This window comes from Rattus norvegicus, chromosome 4, assembly GCF_036323735.1.
Source record: "Rattus norvegicus strain BN/NHsdMcwi chromosome 4, GRCr8, whole genome shotgun sequence".
NCBI lineage: Eukaryota > Metazoa > Chordata > Mammalia > Rodentia > Muridae > Rattus > Rattus norvegicus.
In genome coordinates, this window is record NC_086022.1 from 19,699,279 (window position 1) to 19,722,594 (window position 23,316).

Consider the following 23,316-nt stretch of genomic DNA (forward strand, 5'->3'; position numbering starts at 1 on the left):
GAATGTCATAGTGCACTTATCTCAAATTATGAGGCTGTTTCTTTGTTTTCTCAGTTTTAAAAGGTCACCTATCTGTTGTTGGCTGTGCATTTCTTACAGCCTTTATTTCCCTGTGCCTACCCTAAAGTTCACTGCCTTCTCCGGCTGGCAACCCAGGCAAGCCACTACAATAATAACACAACCAAATGCAGATGCTTCCTCTGCTCTTGATAATAAGAGATAACTTCCTATACCAGCAGATGAGATCCCTAAATGCCCAGGAAATCTGAACAGGTCCCAGAGTCTCCTCCTCATTCTGCAAATCAGAGTAAGACAGGGACAATTCCACTGCATCAATCCAAGTCACATTAGTGTTCCTCCCTGCACTGCAGCATCAGGAGCGATCATGCCTACACCCCCACCCCCATCCCCAGAAGGGGAGCTTGGAGAGGAAAGCTTTCTGTTTCATTTTTATAACATTCATTGTACTCAGAACTTAATCCACCTTCTCCAAGTGAAGACCTGCATAATGTCAAAATTTGGACCCGAGGGGTGAGTGGATGGACCCTTATCGGAAATTCTCCTTTGGGAAATGAGTCCCTGGTTAAATTGACCATCACTCTCCTCTCTTCAATTCAGAATCTGTCTTCGTTTTTAAAACTTGGCCAAACCAGCAAAGTTCCAGCCAGTGTTAGCACTTCATTCCTATCCCATAATTTTGGATTGCTTGGCTAAATGAGGTGGGGCCTGGTGGGGGGATGGGGGTATCATTGAGAGATGTTAATTGTTTTTAAATGTTTCTCAAACAGAAAAGGAATGTCCAAAGAAATCAAAATGAGAGGTTTGGAAGCCCCACACCACCCTTGGAATTAAGAAAAGATGCTGGAAATAGGGTAGAGAGCTTCTTGGAAGGAAAGCGCAAGGTCAGAAGGAGACTTAAAGCAACCACAATCTCCATGAAGCAGAAGTAAACTTACCTGCATAGGGGATGGTGACAGGAAGCAGGAGGAGGTGCAGCAGGACATGCTGCAGCAACAGGACCGGCAGAAGTTTGGTCCCCCACATCATGCTTGCAGTTCGAGCAGGCTGATCCCTCTGCAGGAGATGCCGGGCTGAAAGAATCCTGTTGCAAGCCGGTCGGTTCTGAGCTGCTTTTATTGCGATGAGCTAAGTTTGTTGTGTGATTAACTGGAAAGATCTAGGACTAAACTCCCTCTTACGGTAAGAAACTGTTTAACAACAGCCCTTTACTCTCTTCCAGCCCCTTCCTTTCCTTAACCCCCCCCCAACAAGCAACAGATCCCAGCTCTCCCCACTCCACTCACTCCCCCTCCCAGAAAGAAACTTACAAAGCAAAGGTCACCTGGCCCGAGGCCAGCTGCAATTTAGAAGCCTGAGCTCCAGATCCTTGTGGCTCCTATCCGAGTAGGGAAGGGAGGAGCAAGACTCAGCCCAATCGCTAAGTCAAGGCACAGGCTGAACACCAATTCGCCCCGTTTGAACAGGAAAATGCATGTGTTTACATATCTATCTGGGAAAAGAGGAAGGGGAAGCAGCATAAGAGGAGAGCGGAGCAGCCCTTCTGCCAAATGAGCCCCAGCTCCTAGTCTGCGAGCTTGCAGTGTTGGAGAGATTCGGGGATGAACACTGACCCCAGTTCCCGGGATTTTAAGGAAAGTAAGAGAAGAGAAAGGGAGTCAGGGGGGCAGAACCCAGGTGAAAGAGGGCAGGTAAGAAAAGGGTGTGGCCTTGAGGGATGAGAAGAAATAGCAACAGAAACAAAACACTCAGGGTTTCAGGCCAGAAAATTGCCCTGTCCAGTGGACTTTCCTCAGAAGAGCTATCCCCAAACCACTGCAAAAGGATCCCAAATACATTTTTCAAATGTCTGTTTTCTGATGTATCTGTTGATAATTTCCCTTAAACCATCTAAGGGACAGACATGGCCCGTTTCTTATCCCTGACAAGCAAACAGATACTGGTTTTTCTAACCTTGTACACAATCACATATGTCCACATGTCAGTATGTATGCATGAAGAATTTCACTAGAGACCCATTGGGCTATTTTAATTCCTAAGTAAGGTCTCAACCTCTTTCCTCCTACACACACCCACAGCACCACGGTCTTCGGGGAGGGAGGGGGCAGAGGGGCTCTGATCCCTGAGTATCACGTTTTGGTGAGATCATTGCCCAGACTTCTCCTTTTATTACAACACGAGGAGGGTGCTCTGATGTGTCAGAGAACAGAGTACAGTGTTTCTGAGATGGATACTCAGAAGAACGAATACCTCTTTAGAGAAAGAGAAAGTCAACAGAATGTGAGACCTTCTCTGGAGTAGCCTGCAACCCTACAGAGGTACCAAGGGCAAAATTAAAGTCGGTAGCAGGATGGCCTGTCTCCACCTCCACCAGCAAAGGCAGATCTCTCCACCCTCCTCAGCATAACTACAGCTACCTGCAGAGACAAGAGAAAGGAAAGAGGGGAGGGGACAAGGGGGAGGCAAGAAAAGAGAAAAGGAAGGAAAGAAGGAAGAGAGGTAGGAAAAGGGAAGAGGAAAGAGAACAAGGGGGAGGGAGAAGGAAGGAAAGAAAGAAGCTGGCTGATAGGTCCCTGGGCTGTGGAGTATCTAGTGATGAAGGAGAATTCCTTTGAAGGACTTTATTTTTTAATTATATGTATATGAGTGTTTTGCCTGCCTTTATATCTGTGTACCGCTTGCATGCCTATTGCCTACGGGAGCCAAAAGAGGGCATCAGATCTTCTGGAACTGGAGTTGCAGATGGCTGTCCTTGAACTCGGGGACTTTGGAAGAACCATCAATGCCAAAGGATCTACTTTCTATTACCTGTTTTCCGATGCTCTTTTTCTTTTCACCACTTCTGGGTATAAAAGCTAATTCAAACACACTTTTTAAAAGTTTCCCTCCCACGTTCCTATTGTCTATTTTACTTTTTAAAGCGGGCATGTGCCTCTTCTAAAAATCTCAGTTTCCATCTGTCACCGACCACGACTCTAAGTTGCCCTACCGCATGTCTAGAGCTTTGTTGGAGAGTAAAGGGGATTTTAAGGAAACAGTTTCCCCTGTAAATTTGTAGGTAGAATGAATGGACTGAAGTGATCTGTGTTTCTGTTTGTTCCTCTTCTCTCATGAGGACCTCGCCCTCCCTGAGGGTCTTCTCATTCTATGGCCAGTTAATAGTTGCTGAAGGAATTACATTTTCTTATGTGTGTGCCCACAGTCTTGTGATCCGTCCTAATGACACTCATCGGTCACCCCATCCTTCACAAAATAAAAACCTTTAGAGGTAGAAGGGGGACTCTCTGGGAAGAGAAAGGGGAACAGTAGAGAAGGAAATGGATGGGAAAATGATAATTTGGCAATAAATTTGATCAGAATATACTATGTCAAAGTGTCATAATGGAAACCATTATATATATAATTAACATCTGCTAATAAAAGCATTTTTAAAAGATTAGGACTGAATTAATCTGTGATAAAAACAGAGCAGCAACACAGATATTTTCATAAATTTAATTGTCAGCAAGTACAATAAATACCCTACACCTATTTTAAATTATCAGTTCCTTTTTTTTTATTCTGACAAGTTATTGGTTCCTCTTTATTGAAATCGTGGCTAATATTCACTGGTCTTTTAGTACATGCTAAGCATTTTAAGTCCTCATTCTTTCATGTAAACCTTGGGATAAACATAAGACGAACCACCCATTACAGTCCCCATTTTATTGTCAATAAAACTTAAGAAAGCTGTTTATACTCAGGTGAATTGCCCAAGGTGACAAAATATTTAATAATCAGGTGTTTGTTAGTTTCAAGTAGATTGGCCATGCTCTATAGGAAATAATAAATGTATTTCATGTGTACCTCATGGGTAGCTAGAATTGCCTAATAAAGTTTGTAATGACCAAAGTCAGTCTAAAACCGAATATGTAAGAAATACTCAATAATAAATTACAAAAGGAATATTGGTACAGGGCTGTCCTAGTTTCTATTCTCCTCCTGTGAAAAGGCAAAATAACTAAGACAACTCTCCTTTTTTGGGGGAGGGGGTCGTGGTGGGGAGGGGGAAGGCATTCCAGGAAGGATTTCTCTATGTAGCCTTGATAGTTCTGGAACTCACTCTGTACACCAGGCTGCCCTAGAACTCACAGAGATCCACCTGCCTCTGCCTCCCAAGTGCTAGGATTAAAGGTATGTGTTCCCACTAATATAAGACATTTTTCGTCTTTTATAAGAGAACTCTTATAAAAGAAGGCATTTCATTGAGGACTGGCTAACAGCTTCAGAGGGCTATTCTGTTATCATCATAGCAGGAAGCACACAGTCATGGTGCTGGTGCAGTAGTTGAAAGCTTTAGGTCCAGATAGGCATGCAACTGGCTTGGAGACTCTGGACCTGATGCTTTTGAAGCCTCAGAGCCCACCTGCAGTAACACCCCTCCCCCAAAAAGACACATCTACTCCAACAAAGATGCACTTCCTAATCCTTACCAAGCAATTCCCTATATATTTGAACATATGGGGCCATTCTAGACCATGTTAACATCCCAGCCACATGGGATGCTTTGACTTTAAGACAAGCCTGTGAACATAGTAAGATTTCATCTCTAAGAACAATTTCAACACATATATAAATAACTTAAAAGTCTTTAAATCTATAATGGACTACCTAAATTTAATAAGTTACTAACACTGCCATTTTTCTGCCTGTGGGGCTATTCTCTTTCTAAATCATAAAGCTTTCCCCTTCCCGTGCTAACTGCAAAGTGTTAATATTTTTATAAGCCCCTCAAACTTGTGAATTTTTTCTATAAAATGAGAGGTTTTCTAAAAGAGTACTTTGTATCCCATAATTTGTGAAACTATTTAAGCACATCATAGATGTCTATGATTCTAAACCTGTCCTGATATTGAGTTCTTTTGTGTGTCCTGGAATTTAGATGGATTGAAAGAAGAAGTGTGTACTAGTGAACGTTGTACAGGCCGTCTATGCCTTTAGAACACATGCCAGGTAGGGTGCTTTCCTAGTATGTGTGAGGCCCTAATTCAAATTCTTGAAGCATGGGGAATGACATGGGCTGCTATCTTTTTGAAAGTCCACCTTTGTCAACACTAGTGATTTGCGTATAAAGGTGACGCTGAACAAGCTAACATGTGATGTGATGGATCCTGTGGTCTCAGACTTCTCCTGAGTTCCCTGAATAGGAACAAACTCATTCCATTGCATGAGAGACTGACACATACCATTTTCTGATTGGCCCTCTTTAGATTCGAGTCATTCATATGACCAGTTTCAAATTCTAGTTGGGTCACTTATTAAACTTATTAGTGGATAATTACAATTAATACTGAGCCTCTGTATCACCAAAACAGGATACTACTAGTAAGAACTGGCTAACCACTTTCTATTTTTATCTCGATCTTCCTTCTTTTTAGAGAAAAGAGGGGGGCAGGAGTTACGTATATTTAAGAAGCACGTGTTAATAATGTCGCTAATTTACAAATAATGAAACTGAGGCTTACTTATGAAAAGTAACTCAGTTTAGGCTAAATAGTTTATAAAGCAGGATTTGAAGCAATACTAACAGAAACTCTCTATTAAGAGATCCCAACGTTCCTTCCACCCTTAAAGTCTCCCCATTGCATGTGTGTGAATTCTTTCTTATGTACACATGCGTGTGGCACTGCTCACCTTTCCTCTGGTTTCTCATTTCTTCACTGTTTGTTTCTGCCTCTTGGAATTGCTTTTCATTTACACTTCACTGTTGGATAATTAATGTTGATTCGCCCTTGCTGTAGAAAACATTACAAAATGCATTGCTACCTGGAATTGTGAAACATTTTTGAGCCAAAAGAGAAACCAGGCACGTGAAATGCTGCATCATTTAGGAATTACTGAAGTGCAGTACAACACGTTGGCTACAGATAGTCTTGTGTGTTTTACACAAGCTATTTTTAGGATTTAAGTTTAAGCTAAGTAGTACCAATTGAGGAAAAAAAGAAAACGCTTCGCCCGTGGTGTAGGGTGGCCACATGTTTAGTTAACAATTTCCATAGGAGATAATGAGGATATAGAATTTTCTCTTGTGGTTAAGTTTCTTCTGCTCTGATAGACATAAGAACCAAAGGCAAATTGTGGAAGAAGAGATTTATTTCAGCTTGTAGCTTATAGTCTGTCATCTAAGGAACTCAAGGCAGGAACTAAAGTAGAAATCATGGAGGAAAGCAGCTGATTGATTTGCTGTCCATAGCTGGCTCAGCCTGCGTTCTTATACCACCCAGGACCACCTGCCCAGTGGTGCCTGCCAGCAGTGAGGTAGGCTCTTCGACAGCAACCATTAGTTAAGAAAAATGCCCGCAAACTTGCCTACGAGCGAATCTAATAGAGGCAATGTCTCAATTCAGATTCCTCTTCCCAAAGATGTGTAAGTTTGTATCAAATTGACAAAAATGAAGCAACACACTCACCATTTCACAGAATTCCTGTATATGAAACTGATTATTCTTGGATGGTTCATTAAATGCCATCTAAAGGTGATTTTGGACTCAACCAGCTAATGGCAAGAAATGACAGGAAAAATCAAAATAAAAACAACACAAAAATACTAACAAGTGTTTGGTAACATGAAATCCAATACTTACTATCATATTTTCAGATACTAGGAACAATGATAACTCTTTTACTGAACACCAAGAAACAAGGACAGAGAAGAACTCATTGTTTTGAAGACATGCCAAGTTCTTCATTTGAGACACAAGCCTTGAGAACATAGTCACAAGAAAAATGTTTCCAAATAACTATTTTTCACAAAACACCTGTCTACTGAGGAATGTGATATAATACATAGAGCCAAGCAGTCTCTGGGCGTTAAGAACATGGCAAGTCTTTGTGCTTTACAGAAGAAACACTTGGCTTAATTGGAAACAAGTGACAGGATTTTAGAACACATTATAGACTTAAGGCAAAGTTGATTTTCTTAATTAGTTCAATATTGATGAATCTCTAAAAGAACTCTACTGGTTTCTCAATCAACTCATAGGCTCCCTCACCAACTCCCCCATGACTTTGGCCACACCCTCCCTCAGGAAATTTGTTGCAGAATTTGTGGTGAGACTACAATACAGTCTCCAGGAAAATGACAGGAAGAGTTGGAGTACATCATCAAAGGTAGGAATTGTCATGTTTATAAAAATGGAAGGGTCACTGTTTCTCTAGAAACCTGATAAAGAAGCTGAAGCAGGAAAAATTTCATATGGCTCACTAACATCTACAAAGCCATGATAGCATAGTCCATATGGAGAGGTTGTTCTAAAGCAGGCACGGCTTGAGGCTGGCTTGCCTTTGGGAGTAGAGAGAAGACAGGCGTTGAGAGCCCTAGGAAATCTGAGCTGAAACTAAACTCTGATGGTGCTTCTTAGGTTTTGTGTTCTGAGACACGTGGGACTGTTCTCTGGATCCAGAGGGCCTAGTTAACTAACACTCATCACCTTGAGCTTAGAGGCCAGCTTTTATGTATTTCCAGGTGTTGGTTGCTTTGTTAAATCTGAAGTACCCGAATGTTATAAACCCTAAGCACGCCACACCTGGCATGTGAACCCAGGCATATCAGTAAAATACAGGAATTGGGGGAAATCGCCTTCTTTTGTCTGACTTCAGAATTCAGTGAAGATTTGGAGGAAAAGAAAAACACACTTGGTGCCCCCTCCCAAAAAATGCAGTCTTCACAGTGAGGGATTTTTCAAAGCAACTGTTTAATCCATTCATCTTGCATCTTAAAAGCCATGTCATAAAATTGAGGTTTCTCTTTCACTATATGTACATGTTGCATGTTTATTGTGGTCTTGGGGATATCTGAGGGCAACTCCATTTGCCAGATGGCACTAGGCACCAGAGTTATATTTCAAACTTGGGAAAAAAGGCTCCACATACATACAAACATGCATACATATACATACATACATACATACATACATACATACATACACATACAAACATGTTATATTGTACACAATTCATTTGGTATATTGGTTGCACTTACAATTACTTATGACCTATTACCTATTTAATGTGATGGTATTATGGTCCTATATAACATATTAGTCTTTATACGTGTTTGAATGGCTGAGTTTACATTTGATTTATAGTTTGTGGCAGTACTGTAGGTTTATAAAAAGCTTACACAGGGGTCCCTTAATCTTTAATCCTTAGAATCCTCATGGTAAGTGGTAGAGTCCTAGGCAGACTTCTTACCTTTTTCTTGAGCTTCAGGTTATTGGCTTTCCTTGGACCTATGGAGACGGTAGAGAACCAAGGGACTATCAAATCCACCAGAAACTTGCTTTTCTCTAGACATGGAACATTGGATATGAAGAATCAATCCATGGTATCTGAAACTCTTGTGCCTTTTAATTATTTGACTTCGCTATGGTTAAACAATTTAACCATTCACATGGTTTTACAAGTCGCAATGAAGCTATTGGGAAATATCAAAATTCTAGAAAATGTAAAGTGTAAAGGACAGATGAGGTACCTTTCCCAAAGCTTTAATCTAATCCAGAAAGAAAAGAGAAAAAATGAAAAAGAGCCAAATGTTCTCACACCATACCTCTAAAACAGAATCACGCCTCATATACTGAATAGGCGATGACATTAAGCAGAACACCCACTACGAAGGAGGGTAGATTATAACTTTCTTCAAAAACAAAACAAAACCTTCTTGAGGGGGGAGATGTAGCTCGGTGGTTGAGTGCCTACTGTGACTGTTTTACCTTCAGACACACACCTGCACACACACACACACACACACACACACACACACACACCCCACTTGGGTTAAAAGAAGAAGAAAAAAAAACAAAATTTCTTTGCCTGGATAAACAAAATATTTTATTGAATTCGCACAGCCTCTTGGTGCATGGTTGATTAAATAAATTTTTTTGATATAAATACGAAAGTTTGCAGAATTCTCAAGGAGAAACAAGCCATACATTGCTCTAGCATTCCTTACACTGAAAGCTGTGCTAACATTCTTTCATGTGTATTTAATTCTTCAACATTATTACATCTTTCAAGTCCGGATTGTCTTGAGTGTTACTTATCAAAAAAGAGTACTTTACTTAATTTTTTATATAGGATTTCTCCGTGATATAGAGGTTCAATGTCTGGCTGTTAATGGTTCTTCTTGAGAATTTGTTTCTTGGTTAATGAACATACTAAGATAATGTAAAAACCACACTAGATGGTTCAGATCATATTTATAATCATACCAATTGCTGACTAGAAAATCTAAAAAAATTAATTTGCTGTACTCTTTTGGAAAGTTACACTAACAACAATCGCAACAGATATGCGTGTTATATTTATAACATTAAAATAGAATTGTAATTCTCTGTTACAAGAATTAGGCACATAAAACACAAGCGACACATTTTAGGATTCACTCAGTTTTAGTTATTAGAATTATTTTATATACTAAAATACTTAAGATATCTCAAATAGAAAACACCTAATTTAAAATAAAGAGTGAAGACATGATTTTGGCACAGTGGTATTAGAAAATCCCTTGGTGTTTTACAGTTATTTAATCCAAAATGTCTGCTAATATTATAATAAATTTTATGTGAAACCAAATATGAATTAGGTTTTTCATGTGTCCATATATTAACTTATGTCAAGGAAAAGAAACAGAAATCCAACATATGAAATATTGCCAATGAAAAATTTATTAAGTAGATAATTTTACAGCATAAAAACATTTTGACAGTCTTATTAATAATATGCTTGATCCAAAACATTCGTATTGATTAAATGGCTCATTGCTAAAATGTTAGCTTTTTTTAAATTCAAAAGATAGCAGTTCACTACTGTCTATAGAGTATGTGTTCGAATAATTTTTTTATGTTGTAATCAGGAGCCTATAACAGTGTCTAGTATAACTTATTAACTACCAAAAACTACTGTGTTGGTTTGAATGAGAATGGCCAACATTGGTTCAAAGCCATAAATAAATGGTCACCAGGCAGTGGTATGTTTTAAAGGATTGGGAGGTGTGGCATTGTTGGAGAAAGAGTGTCAGTGCAAATGGGCATTGAGAGTTTCAAAAGCAGAAGCCAGGCCCAGAGCTGGGCGCTCGCGCTCTCTCTCTCTCTCTCTCTCTCTCTCTCTCTCTCTCTCTCTCTCTCTACCTGCTCCCTTTATATCCAGATGAAGAACTCTAAGCTACATCTCCAGCACCTTGTCAGCCTGCATGCAGCTATGTTTTACACCATGATTTTAATAGCTGGAGTAAACCTATGAAACTATAAGCAAGCCCCAATTAAATGCTTTTTTATAAATAAGAGTTCCCATAGACATGGTGTCTCTTCACAGCAATAGAATGCTAAAACAACTGTGTAGACACCGAGTAGGCCCTTATTCAGTATTTTATGTATGACTTTGTTGTGTGATCATGACCCTTTTGATAATCCTCTATCTCCAAAAATAATTTACATTACGACTCATCACAGTAGCAAGAGTACAGTTATAAAGTACCAATGAAAATAATTTTATGGTTGGGGTCACCACAACATGAGGAACTGTATTAAAAGAACACAGAATTAGAAAAGTTGAAAACCACTGCTTTAAACTAAACAAGAAATAGCAAATTTACTAATTAGTTTTAGGCAAACCACACACACACACACAGAGAGAGAGAGAGAGAGAGAGAGAGAGAGAGAGAGAAATATTTAAGTAAAATCTGTTTATACAATAATCATAAAGGATTCCAAGATTGGCCTACTATGAGAGAGAAGACAACTAGGTCTTTAACTTACCTAAGATCTGCCAATTGGCAAAACAAATAAAACCAGAAAGGGTTTGTTTTCTTGAACTCTAAAAGATTCCGCTTCTCTAATACTTATCTTCTTATGTAGGTTTGGAACAAAATCCAAGATTCATGTCCACAATAAAAACCATGGAATTCATTGTGTGCTGTCCAGTTACCCCTTGACATGAGTACTTGCCTGGCGTGTAGTTGATACACCCCGTGACAATCCATTGAAAAGACTTTTTTTTCTTTGCCTGTGGTTTATAATACTAAAACTTACAAGATATTAACACTGGACACTAGAATTCATTTTGATTGTTCCAAAGCCATTCAATACTATAAATATGCATATGTTACAAATTCTACATCGAGATCATTATATCTTGTGACTTGAAATGTTTTTATGATATTCCTGGAGCCAAACATGAGTCAGATGGTTTTATACAAGTATTACAATGTACAAGACCCTAAACACACTCTTCTTACACCTTTATTACTTTACACATCTTTACGTTCATTCATTGATTCAAAATATTTATGGAGTACCCTGCGGACTTTTAGTGATTACACAGGGATTTTTTCCATGTCGTATTAGATGATGCCTACCAAAGGTACCGATGCCCTAATTCCCAAATTATGACACCTTACACAGCAGAAATGACTTTGCATGCATGGGACAAGAAGTGATTGTTTAATATCTCTCTGTGTTTTTCAGCTTTCATTGTCATAACAAAAACACCATAGATAAACGACTTCTGGTGTTTGTTTTGATTGGTAATTTTGAACCTTCCAGTTCACTGACAGGACGGGCACCATTGCTTTGTTCCTAAAAGCCATGGAACACATTGAAGAGGAGAGCATGTCAAAAGCAAAGAAGAGTCAGGCCCCATGACTCCCTCCATCAAAGGAGACATTCCCAGGGAACTAAAGACATTGTACTACACTTCTAAAGATTCTACCATCCCTCCAAAGCACTGGCCTGGTGATAGAATTTTTAACATAAGCCTTTTAGGGTATATTTGGGAACCAAACTCCAGCACCTTTGCAACCAGGTGTGTCCATCCCATGAGGTATTTACATCAAAGAAAATGTCCCAGCCATGTTCAGAGAAATGTGTGATGGCAGAGGGATCAAGTCAAAGTGACTGGCTTTAAAGATCTATTAAGATAGTCACAGACTGAATGCTGTCGGCTTATGAAGACTAGAAACGAGTATGAAATTCTCCCTTGGATCCTCCAGGAATGAATTCTCTCTGGAAATCACGTTGTCTTCACCCTGGTAAAAATGATGTCAGATTTAAAAACTTAAAATTTCAAAGATGATGTAGTTGTGTTCCTTTTAGGCACCAAATTTGTTGTAATCTGTACCCACAACATTGGAAATGTAACGTGTAGGCCGTACCTCCCTGAGTGGTCCATCTGTTTGAAACTTTTCAGATTTTAAGCTACTTCTATGCTGTGCACTTAGTGTTAAATGTAGTCTTGATTGAGTGATTGCTCTACCAAGGAAGCTCCTTCTAAAGAAATGATTTGTCCTCATTAGGTTCTGATGGCAATCTTTGCCTCCCAGCAGTCTCTTCCTTGCCTGTGCAATGATGCATTAACCGCTCTCTGAGAGAAATGTGTTGCAATGTGCTGTTTATTCAAGAGATCTGGAGAAAGCCCCAAAATTACACTTGACTTTGCAAGAAGATTAGCAAACAATAGCGCTATTTTGAAAGACAGAGATCTGTATCATTGAAAAGGGAAGTTGCAAAACTAACTTGTCCTTTATCTATTGAGATTCCTTAGGAAGGAGGAATTTACAACTTGTATTATCCTAGCTGGAGACACTTTTATGCTGCTGGCATTTGTCCAGTACAAGTTTATCTGATACCCTAAGGCTTCACAGAGCCTCCTTTGGGATGTAGTTCCAAAGTGCTTGTGCAAAATGTAATAGAAAAGTTGATGTAGCAGAGAAAGGAAAAAAACCCCACATCATTTATTTAAAAAGAACAGAGAACAGAAAAACTGGTTTTAGAAAATGGATAAAGTCTGGTGTAAAGTAAGTAATTGAACGTATTTTCCCCTCCCCTTTCTTATTGCCCACTTACTATGCCTTCAATGACTATTGTATTTATATATCTTATTACGAACATAAATTATATCCTAAAACAATCTCCAATTTTTGCACCTGCCTGGAAATGACAATTGTATTTACTGTGTACTCTCTATGTACTAATAGATATGAAGTCATTTAAAGACTTAGGAGACATTCAAAGAAGAAATTATGTTCTAGGAGTAAGTCATGTTAACAATAACCTGAGTGTAGTTTTTAAAGTTTATATGCAATATATATACATATGTACATATTATCATTTCAAGTTTTTTTTAAATTTTGTATTTCTATTTTCTGAACTGCACTGTAATGATTTAACTGATGAGTAATTATAGCTCAGTGTGTATTTCCTTTTTTTCTTCAACTTTCTTAGAATTCAAGCATTGTCAGTCAACAATAGCCAAATATCCATATTTTTCCAGTTATTTATATTTATACTGTTTTCCATAGCTAAAAATATCATTTTCACTCATGTAAGAAATATGTATGCAAAATTCTTGGGCTATCTCTCATAGTAAGTTTTGGGGAATATTTAGTTGAATCAACTCTAGACCATAAATAAAAATATCCTCAATTCCATTTCTACTCTGAGCCCATTGTGTATCTCACGCTTTCTGATATGGTTTTACTCTCTGTAACAAGGCTTGAGTGATCCTGCTATTTCCATCTCAACAGGTGAGTGTTGACTTTGACTAAAAACAGCAAATCTTAGATTATAATGCAAATAAAGTTAGATAAAAGGTCAAATGTCCAAGCTATGAACCTGTAAAGAAAGGGGAAAAAAATAGCACAGCGTCTTAGAGATGGAAAGCAGGGGATCTCTTCAGTTCCAAACTAGAACTGAAAGTAGAAATGTGTCCATTGACAATAAGAAGTTTCCCTCTCTTAGCTGGTTACTTATCTTAGTCATTACTGTGGTTGCCAAACCGCTCACATCATTCTATGTCACTTTGAGGTTTTCTCAAGAACTCTGTAAATGATTAAACACATTTCTTAGATATTAAAATTAAATATTGATTGTAGCCTCCGAGTTAATCCATTGCTTTTGACAACACCTTCAACCATCATAGTCATTCTCTCTCTCCCATTTCTTCTTCACAGCCAAAATACAATTCATTATCATTTCATACAATTTTGTGTGCTCTTGACTTGTTGAACCATTAGAAAATCCTCCCTCATGTTGATCTCAAATTCCACCATAATTCTGCCTCCCAAAATCAATCAAACAATAAACCTATTCCCAATTATTTAAGGTGATCATAAGTTATAGGATGTACACAACAGCAGTCCTGTAACTATTCATTATTAGCCCAGTGCTGGGGAGGGAAAGACAGGTGAATCTCTGAGTCTTGCTGGACAATCTGTCTGGCTGCACCAAAGAGCTCCAGGTTTGGTAAGAAACCCTATCTCAAAAAAATTAAGTGATGAAGGATTAAGGACTTTGACTTTAGACTTACACACACACACACACACACACACACACTGACATAATACACACTTGTGTAAACATGTACACCTACAGACAGGCAGAATAGAACTTACTTTGTCTCTGTATGGACTCAAAACCATACTGGTGTCAATTAGATTCAATGCTGACCCTATTATCTACTGGCAAGCTATTATATATCAAGAACAATGGAAAGACCATTGTAATAACAATGTATTGTTTTATCCCCATAACAATGAACTATGCACTGTTGCTGGTGCAGCGCACTATTTCCATCCAAATGCAATCATCTCACCTCCGAATTTTGCCACTGCAGTCTCTTGGTCTCTCACTACTACTTTCTCAGCAGCTTCGTGACCCTCCTTCTACCTACTTGGTGGATATTTATGAGTAATAAAGTATAAATGTGCACAAATATATTTTACAGCAGTATTAAAACTGTGTAGTAAAACCATTCCCACATAATAAATCCTCAGAAATGCAATAATTTTACGGTGTAATTTTTCCATGTAATCTTTTCTTTAACTCGTACTTACAAGGTTATGTCAGCTCATAGATTTACATGTGATTCAGTTACGAAGCTATAACAGGTAAATACTTAATCATACATATTTTGGCTGTTCATCCAAGATGAACTGTACAATAATTCAGAAAAGATACATATCGTTAAGAGTTTTTTGAAATATGAAAACGAAGGAAAGAACACTACAAAGGCATACATGAAGAAAAATCTTTGAAATATTTATCCACATTCAAAACCAGAGACTCTTGTTTTTCAACAGGAATACAATTCAATTGCAATAGCATTAGGAGCAAAAAATAACTGTACAGGAATGTGTTTTAAATTACCGAAGTGACACCTTACACTCTTTTCATATCAGGTTCAGGACCCCCCTGTTCTTCATAGTTCACAAATATATAAACAGACCTGTCAGACCTCGCCAAATTTATTAACATTTGGCAGGTTGCCTCTGCAAAGGCAAAAGAAGAAAGAAGAAAGAAAAAAAACCCTCCTTTAGAAGGAAGTTTAAAATGAGTAAGAAAAATAACCACTTAAATTCAACCGGCCCAAAGCAGGTTGCACTTACTGGCGAAACCGTACATTTCTTAATTTTTATCTATCATAAATGTGTAAAGACAAAGAAGCAAAATGACTTTCAAACACACCCGCCTCCTTCCTCTCTTGCCTCCTGCCTGTCTTATCTCCTGACTCTTAACCGGAGAAAACAATAGGTAAATCTTTGCCATTCAAATGAACAAGAGACAAAACGTCACTCCACAATGAAACTGCCACACACCCTAATGCTCTGTATTAGTTTCTACCTCTGTCATTTTTATCAGTTCCAAGATTCAAAGGCTTGGTATACTAATATTAGGCAAATGTTGTACTACTGACCTATGCACCCAGCCCTTACAGCTTGAAATAATATGGTAGTTTGTAAATAATTCTTTGGTCATATTGCTCCAGATAATAATACTAGATGGGGAATATTGGACCCAGACCGTTTCATCATGAATAGCTAAACAATCAAGTGCTTTCCAAATTTTGCGTGCTATGATTTGCATTTATTTACATATAATAAATTAAGAACATATTGATGATAATAAGTATGCATATTGTTATATTTGCACATGTTCAAGATGCATTTAGATAAAGTAAAGTCCATATAATAAATGCAAAAATATTTCTTCAAACAGTCAGTAGTTGGGTATATCATTCTTAGAGTAACCTTGCCAAACTTTGTTTCTTTTGTTTACAAAACTTTTGGCAGCTTACTAAGCATGTCTGGCCTGCTAACATTTTTTCAAAACTAAATACCTTAATATTTAACGAAGCAATATGTTTTATTTAAGAATGAGAAATATTGAAGGCTAGGGATAAAAATCACTAGTACCACGCCATGCACAAGGCCTTGAGACTGATTCCTAGCACCTATAACAAAACACCAATTGAAATTCATTCAGTTAAGTCATAAATTACCTCCCCAAAGGCTTGCTAATGTGCTTGCTGTGTTTCTCTATGCCACTGTGGTTTAAACCATGTTATAAAATCCAGTCATAAAACTATGGAACATGAGTTTTCCATAGGGAAGAGACAAAATTGGTATTTAAAAGCTCCTTAATCAAAAACTATAAAGGATTGATTTAGGACAAAGTGGGACAACTTTACAGGTCTGTTTTTAAACATATTACTTACTTTCCAGCCTGGAGAGATGACTCAGCAGTTCAAAGCACTGACTGCACTTGCAGAGGTCCTGAGTTCAATTCTCAGAAACCACATGGTGGTCACAACCATCTGTAATGAGATCTGATGCCCTCTTCTTGTGTGTCTGAAGACAGTGACAGTGTACTCAGATGTGTAAAATAAATAAGTTTAAAAAATATTACTTTCTGAAAAAAATGAAAAACAAAAAATAAATTTAATGTTAACATCTATGTGGTCTATACACAACTTAATCAGGAAATGACTAGTTTCTTCAAATCCTCTACCAAAATTACTAACTGGAAAGCACATATTCATGCATCATGCTGTCATTCCAAAGTATCATGCTATAATTCTTTTTTCTTTTCCTCTTTTTTTAATTTTATTTTTCTCGGATATTTTATGTATTTATATTTCAAATGTTATCCTCTTCCCACTGCCCTCCCTTACTCCCTCTCCCTTCCCCTTCTTCTATGAGGATGCTCCCACTCCTACCCACCTACTCCCACCCCAACACCCTGACACTCCCCTACACTGGGGAAACAAGCCTTCACAGGACCAAGGATTTTTCCTCCTATTGATGTTGGACAATGCCACCGTCTGCCACATATGTGGCTGGAGTCATGGGTTCCTCCATGTGTACTCATTGGTTGGTGGTTTAGTCCCTGAGAGTGCTGGTGGGGTTTGGTTGGTAGATATTGTTCTTCTTATGGTGTTCCAAACCCCTTCGGCTCCTTCAGTCTTTTCTCTAACTCCTCCACTAGAGTTCCCTTGTTCCGTCTAATGGTTAGCCGCAAGCATCCTTATTTGAATCAGTAGGGTTCTGGCAGAGCCTCTCAGGAGACCCGTATCTCTGTCTCCTGTCAGCAAGCATTTCTTGGCATAAGCAATAGTGACTGGGTTTGGTGGCTTCTTTGTGATGGATCCCTAGGTGGGGCAGTCTCTGACCATTTCTTCAGGCCCTACTCTACTCTTTGTCCCCATTTCCTCCCTGAGTATTTTGTTCTCCCTTCAAAGAAGGACTGAAACATCTACATTTTGGTCTTCCTTCTCCCTGAGTTCATATGATCTGTGAATTTTTTTCTTAGGTATTCCAAGCTTTTGGACTAATATCCACTTATCAGTATGTGCATATCATGTGTGTTCTTTTGTGACTGGATTTACTCACTCAGGATGACATTTTCTACTTCCATCCATTTGCCTAAGAAGTTCATAAACTCATTGTTTTTAATAGCTGAGTAGTACTCCATTGTGTAGATGTACCACATTTTCTGTATCTATTCCTCTGTTGAAGGGCATCTGGGTCCTTTCCAGCTTCTGACTGTTATAAAAAAGGCTGCTATGAACATAGTGGAACATGTGTCCTTGTTATATGTTGGAGTATCTTTTGGGTATATGCCCAAAAAGAGGTATAGCTGGGTCCTCAGGTACTCTTTCCAGTTTTCTGAGGAACCTCCAGACTGATTTCCAGAGTGGTTGTACCAGTGTGCAATCACACCAACAATGCAGGAGTGTTCCTCTTTCTCTACATCCTTGCCAGCAACTGTTGTCCCTTGAGTTTTTGATCTTAGCTCTTCTGACTGCTGTGAGGTAGAATCTCAGGGTTGTTTTGATTTGCATTTCTTTGATGACTAAGAATGTGAAACATTTCTTTAGGTGCTTCTCAGCCATTCAATATTCCTCAGGTGAGGATCCTTTGTTTAGCTCTGTACCCCATTTTTAATAGGATTATTTGATTCTCTGGAGTCTAACTTCTTGAGTTCTTTGTATATTTTGGATATTGGCCCTCTATCAGATGTAGAATTGGTAAAGACATTTTCCCAATCTATTGCCATTTTGTCCTATTGACAGTGTCCTGTGCCTTACAGAAGCTTTGCAATTTTGTAAGGTAGCATTTATCGATTCTTGTTCTCCAAACATAAGGCCTTGGTGTTCTATTCAGTAAATTTTCCCCAGTGCCCATGTGTTCAAGGTTCTTTCCCACTTTCTCTTCTATTAGTTTCAGTGTACCTGGTTTTATGTGGAGGTCTTTGATCCACTTGAACTTGAGCTTTGTACAAGGAGATAAGAATGGGTCAATTTGCATTCCTCTACAAGCACCATTTGTTGAAATGCTGTCTTTAACCATTGGATAGTTTTAGATATTTTATCAAAGATCAAGTGACCATAGGTGTGTGGGTTCATTTCTGGATGTTCAATTCTATTCCATTTATCAACCTGCTGAGTGCGTACCAACACCATGCAGTTTTTATCACGATTACTCTGTAATACAGATTGAGGTCAGGGGTGGTGATTGCCCTAGAAGTTCTTTTATTGTTGAGAATAGTTTTCCCTATCTTGGGTTTTCTGATTTTTTTCAAATGAATTTGCAAATTTCTCTTTCTAATTCTATGAAGAATTGAATTGGAATTTTGATGGGGATTGCATTCAATCTGAAGATTGCTTTTGGCAAGATGGCCATTTTTACTATAATAATGCTGCCAATCCATGAGCATGGGAGATCTTTCTGTCTTCTGAGATCTTGAAGCCACAATTATGCTTATACCTAAACCACACAAAGACCCTACAAAGAAAGAGAACTTCAGATCAATTTCCCTCATGAATATCGATGCAAAAATATTCAATAAAATCTCACAAACTGAATCCAAGAACACACCAAAATGATCATTCACCATGATCAAGTAGGCTTCATCCCAGGGATGCAGGGGTGGTTCAGTATTCAATAATCCATCAACATAATCTGCTATATAAACAAATTCAAGGGAAAAAACACATGATCATCTCATTAAATGCTGAGAAACCATTTGACAAAATTCAACACCCCTTCATGATAAAAGTCTTGGAAAGATCAGGAATTCAAGGCCCATACCTAAACATAATAAAATCAACTTAAGCAAACCAGTAGCCAACATCAAACTAAAAACTTGGAGCAATTCCACTAAAATCAGGGACTAGACAAGGCTGCCCACTCTCTTCCTACCTATTCAATATAGTACTTGAAGTCCCAGCCAGAACAATTAGACAACAAAATGAGGTCAAAGGGATACAAATTGGAAAGGAAGAAATCAAAATATCACTATTTGCAGATGATATGATAGTATACATAAGTGACCCAAAAAATTCCACCAGAGAATTCCTACAGCTGATAAAGAACTTCAGCAAAATGGCTGGATATAAAATTAACTCAAACAAATTAGTAGCCTTCTTCTACTCAAAGAGTAAAAACGGCTAAGAAAGAAATTAGGAAAATGACATCCTTCACAATAGCCACAAATAATATAAAATATCTTGATGTGACTCTAACAAACCAAATGAAAGATTTGTATGACAAGAACTTCAAGACTCTGAAAAATGAAATTGAAGAAGATCTCAGAAAATGGAAAGACCTCCCATGCTATTTTATTTTCCTATCTGCTATTTCCTTACCATTCTCTGGATCAGTTTTGTTCCTGTGAACTGGCTCTTAGACTGTGTTCTAGATGTTGGTTTCTTATCCTGATACTCAAATGCTTTCCCTGTCAGAGCTCCTCATGAAAAGTCATTGTGCTTCGTCACATTTGACTCCTTCCTGCTTAGTCAGAGAGCAATTTACTCTAGCCCTTGTGTGCATGCATTTCTTTTTTTCCTATTTATTTTCACCTATTTAATTTTTAATAATTATTTTATTTATTTACATTTCAAATGTTGTTCCCCTTCCCAGTCTTCTGTCTGTAAATCCTCTCCCTATCTCCTATCCCCTTTGCCTCTAAGAAGGTACTTCCCCACTCACACGCCCACTTTCCACGCACCCCTCCAGCCTCCCCCTTCTCTGGAGCAACCAAATTAAAAATGGGATAAAGAACTGAATAAAGAATTTTCAATTGAGAAATCTCGAAAGGCCAAGAAGCACCTAAAGAAATGTCCCGTATCCTTAGTAACCAGAAACACAATCAAAATGACCCTGAGATTCTACCTTACACCAATCAGAATGGCTAAGATCAAATTCTCAGGTGACAGCAGACGCTGGTGAGGATGTGGAGAAAGAAGAACATTCCTTCATTGCTGGCGGGATTGAAAATTGATACAACCATCTTGGAAATCAATCTGGTGGTTCCTCAGAAAACTGAAATTAGTTCTACCTGAAGACCCAGTCATACCACTCCTAGGCATATACCCAAAAGATGCTCCTACATATAACAAGGACATGTGCTCCAGCCTTTATTATAAAAGTCAGAACCTGGAAATAACCCAGATGTTTTTCAATGGAAAAATGGATACAGAAAATGTGATCTATTTCTTTTCCTTTTTATAGAGAGCACATCTAGGAGCTTCTAATGATGGTTTCATACTTTCACAAAACTCTCATAACAGTATTCAGTCAAATATCCAGTATCTAGAGAAGACATTTTTAGTTTGATGAGGCATCAGATATTTAAATCAACAATGAATAAAATGATTTCAGATAGTAAGTCTTATAACTGGTAGAAAGCATGATACTTTGGAAGTCCAGCAGGATAGAAAAATTAAATTAGGCTTATGAGGCTAAGGCAAGATATTAAGTTAGTACTGTCTTGTGATTATGAAATGATTTTAGGTGAAGTGAAATTTTCTGGTTTCTTTGAAAACTCAGTTGTGTCGTGTGATGTTTTTCTTGAAATTGTCTTACGATAGGATGTTTTTTGCTGAAGCAGACACATGGGAGGATGTTTTCCTAAGAACAGGCACGTGGTGTTTTTTAAAAGCAGCCTGGAAAAGGCCATGTGATGTTTTGCTGGAGCAGATGCTTGAGAGAACACATGATATTTGGAAAGGGTATAAATATAACCCAACACAGTGGAAGTGGATGATGCTGGAGACATTGCTATGCCTTACCGTTCTTTCCTGGTCATCGCTGGGCTTTGTTGACCTTGGTCATCACTGACAAGGCTGGGTGGTATTGGTACATCTTACCATTCTTTGCTGGTCACCATTTGTCATGACTTCATAGAGAAAAAAGCAACAGGAAATTTCTGGTGGTGTTCTGGGGATTCTTGCCACTTCTGTCTACTCAGTCACTGCTGATTCCTAAATGGTGTTTGAGAGTGAATCAGTGCTCCTGATTTCTATGAACTGACCTGCTAATACCCTGACAACACAGATTGGATTTTCTCCCAAATAAAGCCCTATTTCTAGACAGGTCTGCATCTACCTTTCCTCTAATCCACTTAAAGAAAGGTTAAAGCATTTAGGAACCTTTAACAAAAGTAGGTTTTTAAATAATCTGAGCCTACAATCAGGTAGAAGAAATTCCTGGCAGCGCAAACATAGTTTGAAAGCTGCACTTCCAGAATGTATCTGTTATCTGATCTGACCTTTCAGCTGTCTTCAGCCTTATTCATCATTGAAGAAAGCATTTTCGTGTCAGACTAACACACCCCAACTGTAAGTTCCCCTTTAAAATAGATACGACTCTGTAATATCTTCAGTGACAGACATTTTTTTGAATCATTAGCATCAGATACTTGAATTAGCCAAGATCCATTTTTAAAACGCAAAGCTTTTTTTTTTAATAATTAAGATATTTAAAATTGTTCACATGTCACTTTCTTCTTACTCCTTTAGATGCGCCAGCCTAGGTCAATAGCATGACCTCCTTAAAACAGTTTCTCATGTGAAAAACATAGCTGGTATTTCTTCAGGAAACTCAGTGCTAGTGGAAAGGGACAAATGGATTTACTGTGGATTTACAAATGGCTCACTACTTAACTGGCCTCAGAATGAAACAGTTTAACCTGTTTCCTTGAATCAACACAATGTTCATTAACAAAAAATGTACTTGCTCAATGGTTTTTGTAAATAGTAAGGAAATTCTCACACATAGAAGAACCAGTGGGGCTGGAGAGATGGCTCAGTGGATAAGAGCGTTGACTGATCTTCCAGAGGTCCTGAGTTCAATTCCCAGCAAACACATGGTGGCTCACAAACATCTGCATGGATCCAATGCACTCTTCTGGTGTGTCTGAAGACAGCTACAGTGTAGTTATATAAATAAAAGTAAATAAATTTGAAAAAAAGAGTTTACTTCTAATACTAGCTTCATATTCAAATGTGTGTGTGTGTGTGTGTGTGTGTGTGTGTATAACCATAAAATTTTTTAAAAAAAGAACCAATGCACACATAGGAATATACTACATTTGTATTTCTGGGACTGGATTACCTCACTGGGTAAATTTTTTCCAGTTTTGTCCATTTACCTAAAACTTTCATTTTCCTTTATAGTTGAATTTTTAAAAATCCTATAGGATATATGAATTATATTTTCCTTAGTCATTCGTTGCCTAATGGACACTCTAGGTTGATTCTATTTCCCAGCATGTATGAATATAACAGTCGTGAACATGGTTGTACAAGCATCTCTGTTGTAGACAAAAAGTCTTTTAGTTGTATGCACAAAAGTGGGTCATATGGTAATTCTATTTCTAGTTTTATTTTTAAAAAACTTCTAGAATGGTGAGTATAACTTGGACTATTTGTAGAAGTCTGGAAACAAGAAAGGAGCCATTGGGGGGGGGGCAGCACTGCATTCATCAACAAACAGTGGTAAGTAGACGTTAAATAAAGAAGAGAGGGAGAGTAGTTGGGGTGGAGAGGTTTAAGCAGAAACTGTTTGGGGATAAAGGAAAGAGGAAAGTGAAGGAGAGGTAATTGAAGTTATGATGTGTGAGAAGGCCATATGTAAGCCTACCACTTTTCAATACACTTAAGGTATCATTTGAGAAAATAGTAGAACACACATGATATGAAAGA

At 38.2% G+C, this 23,316-nt stretch overlaps 1 protein-coding gene and 1 long non-coding RNA gene across 6 annotated transcripts in view; one reads left to right on the forward strand and one right to left on the reverse strand.

The window, feature by feature from the left end:
* The window catches only part of Hgf (hepatocyte growth factor), a 71,566-nt gene extending 70,377 nt beyond the window's left edge, over positions 1–1,189 (reverse strand). The window contains exon 1 of one of the 3 annotated variants that reach the window (XM_006235979.5): positions 957–1,091. In XM_006235979.5, the coding sequence (XP_006236041.1) occupies positions 957–1,047 (91 nt within the window). In that variant the 5' untranslated portion in view covers positions 1,048–1,091. Of the gene's footprint in view, positions 1–956 lie in introns of all 3 variants that reach the window. The other 2 variants (XM_039107018.2, NM_017017.2) reach the window with 2 other exon arrangements.
* LOC103692033 (uncharacterized) lies at positions 388–15,832 on the forward strand. Of its 3 annotated transcripts, none has more exons than XR_005503418.2 (4): positions 388–531; positions 789–2,336; positions 7,040–7,167; positions 11,520–15,832. It is a non-coding gene; the product is annotated as an uncharacterized LOC103692033 (long non-coding RNA). The 3 variants fall into 3 exon arrangements; XR_591994.4 differs by having other exon boundaries at positions 392–531; positions 789–1,200; positions 11,520–15,829; XR_010066065.1 differs by lacking the exon at positions 7,040–7,167 and having other exon boundaries at positions 392–531; positions 789–1,200; positions 11,520–15,829.
* Positions 15,833–23,316: the final 7,484 nt, after the last annotated feature.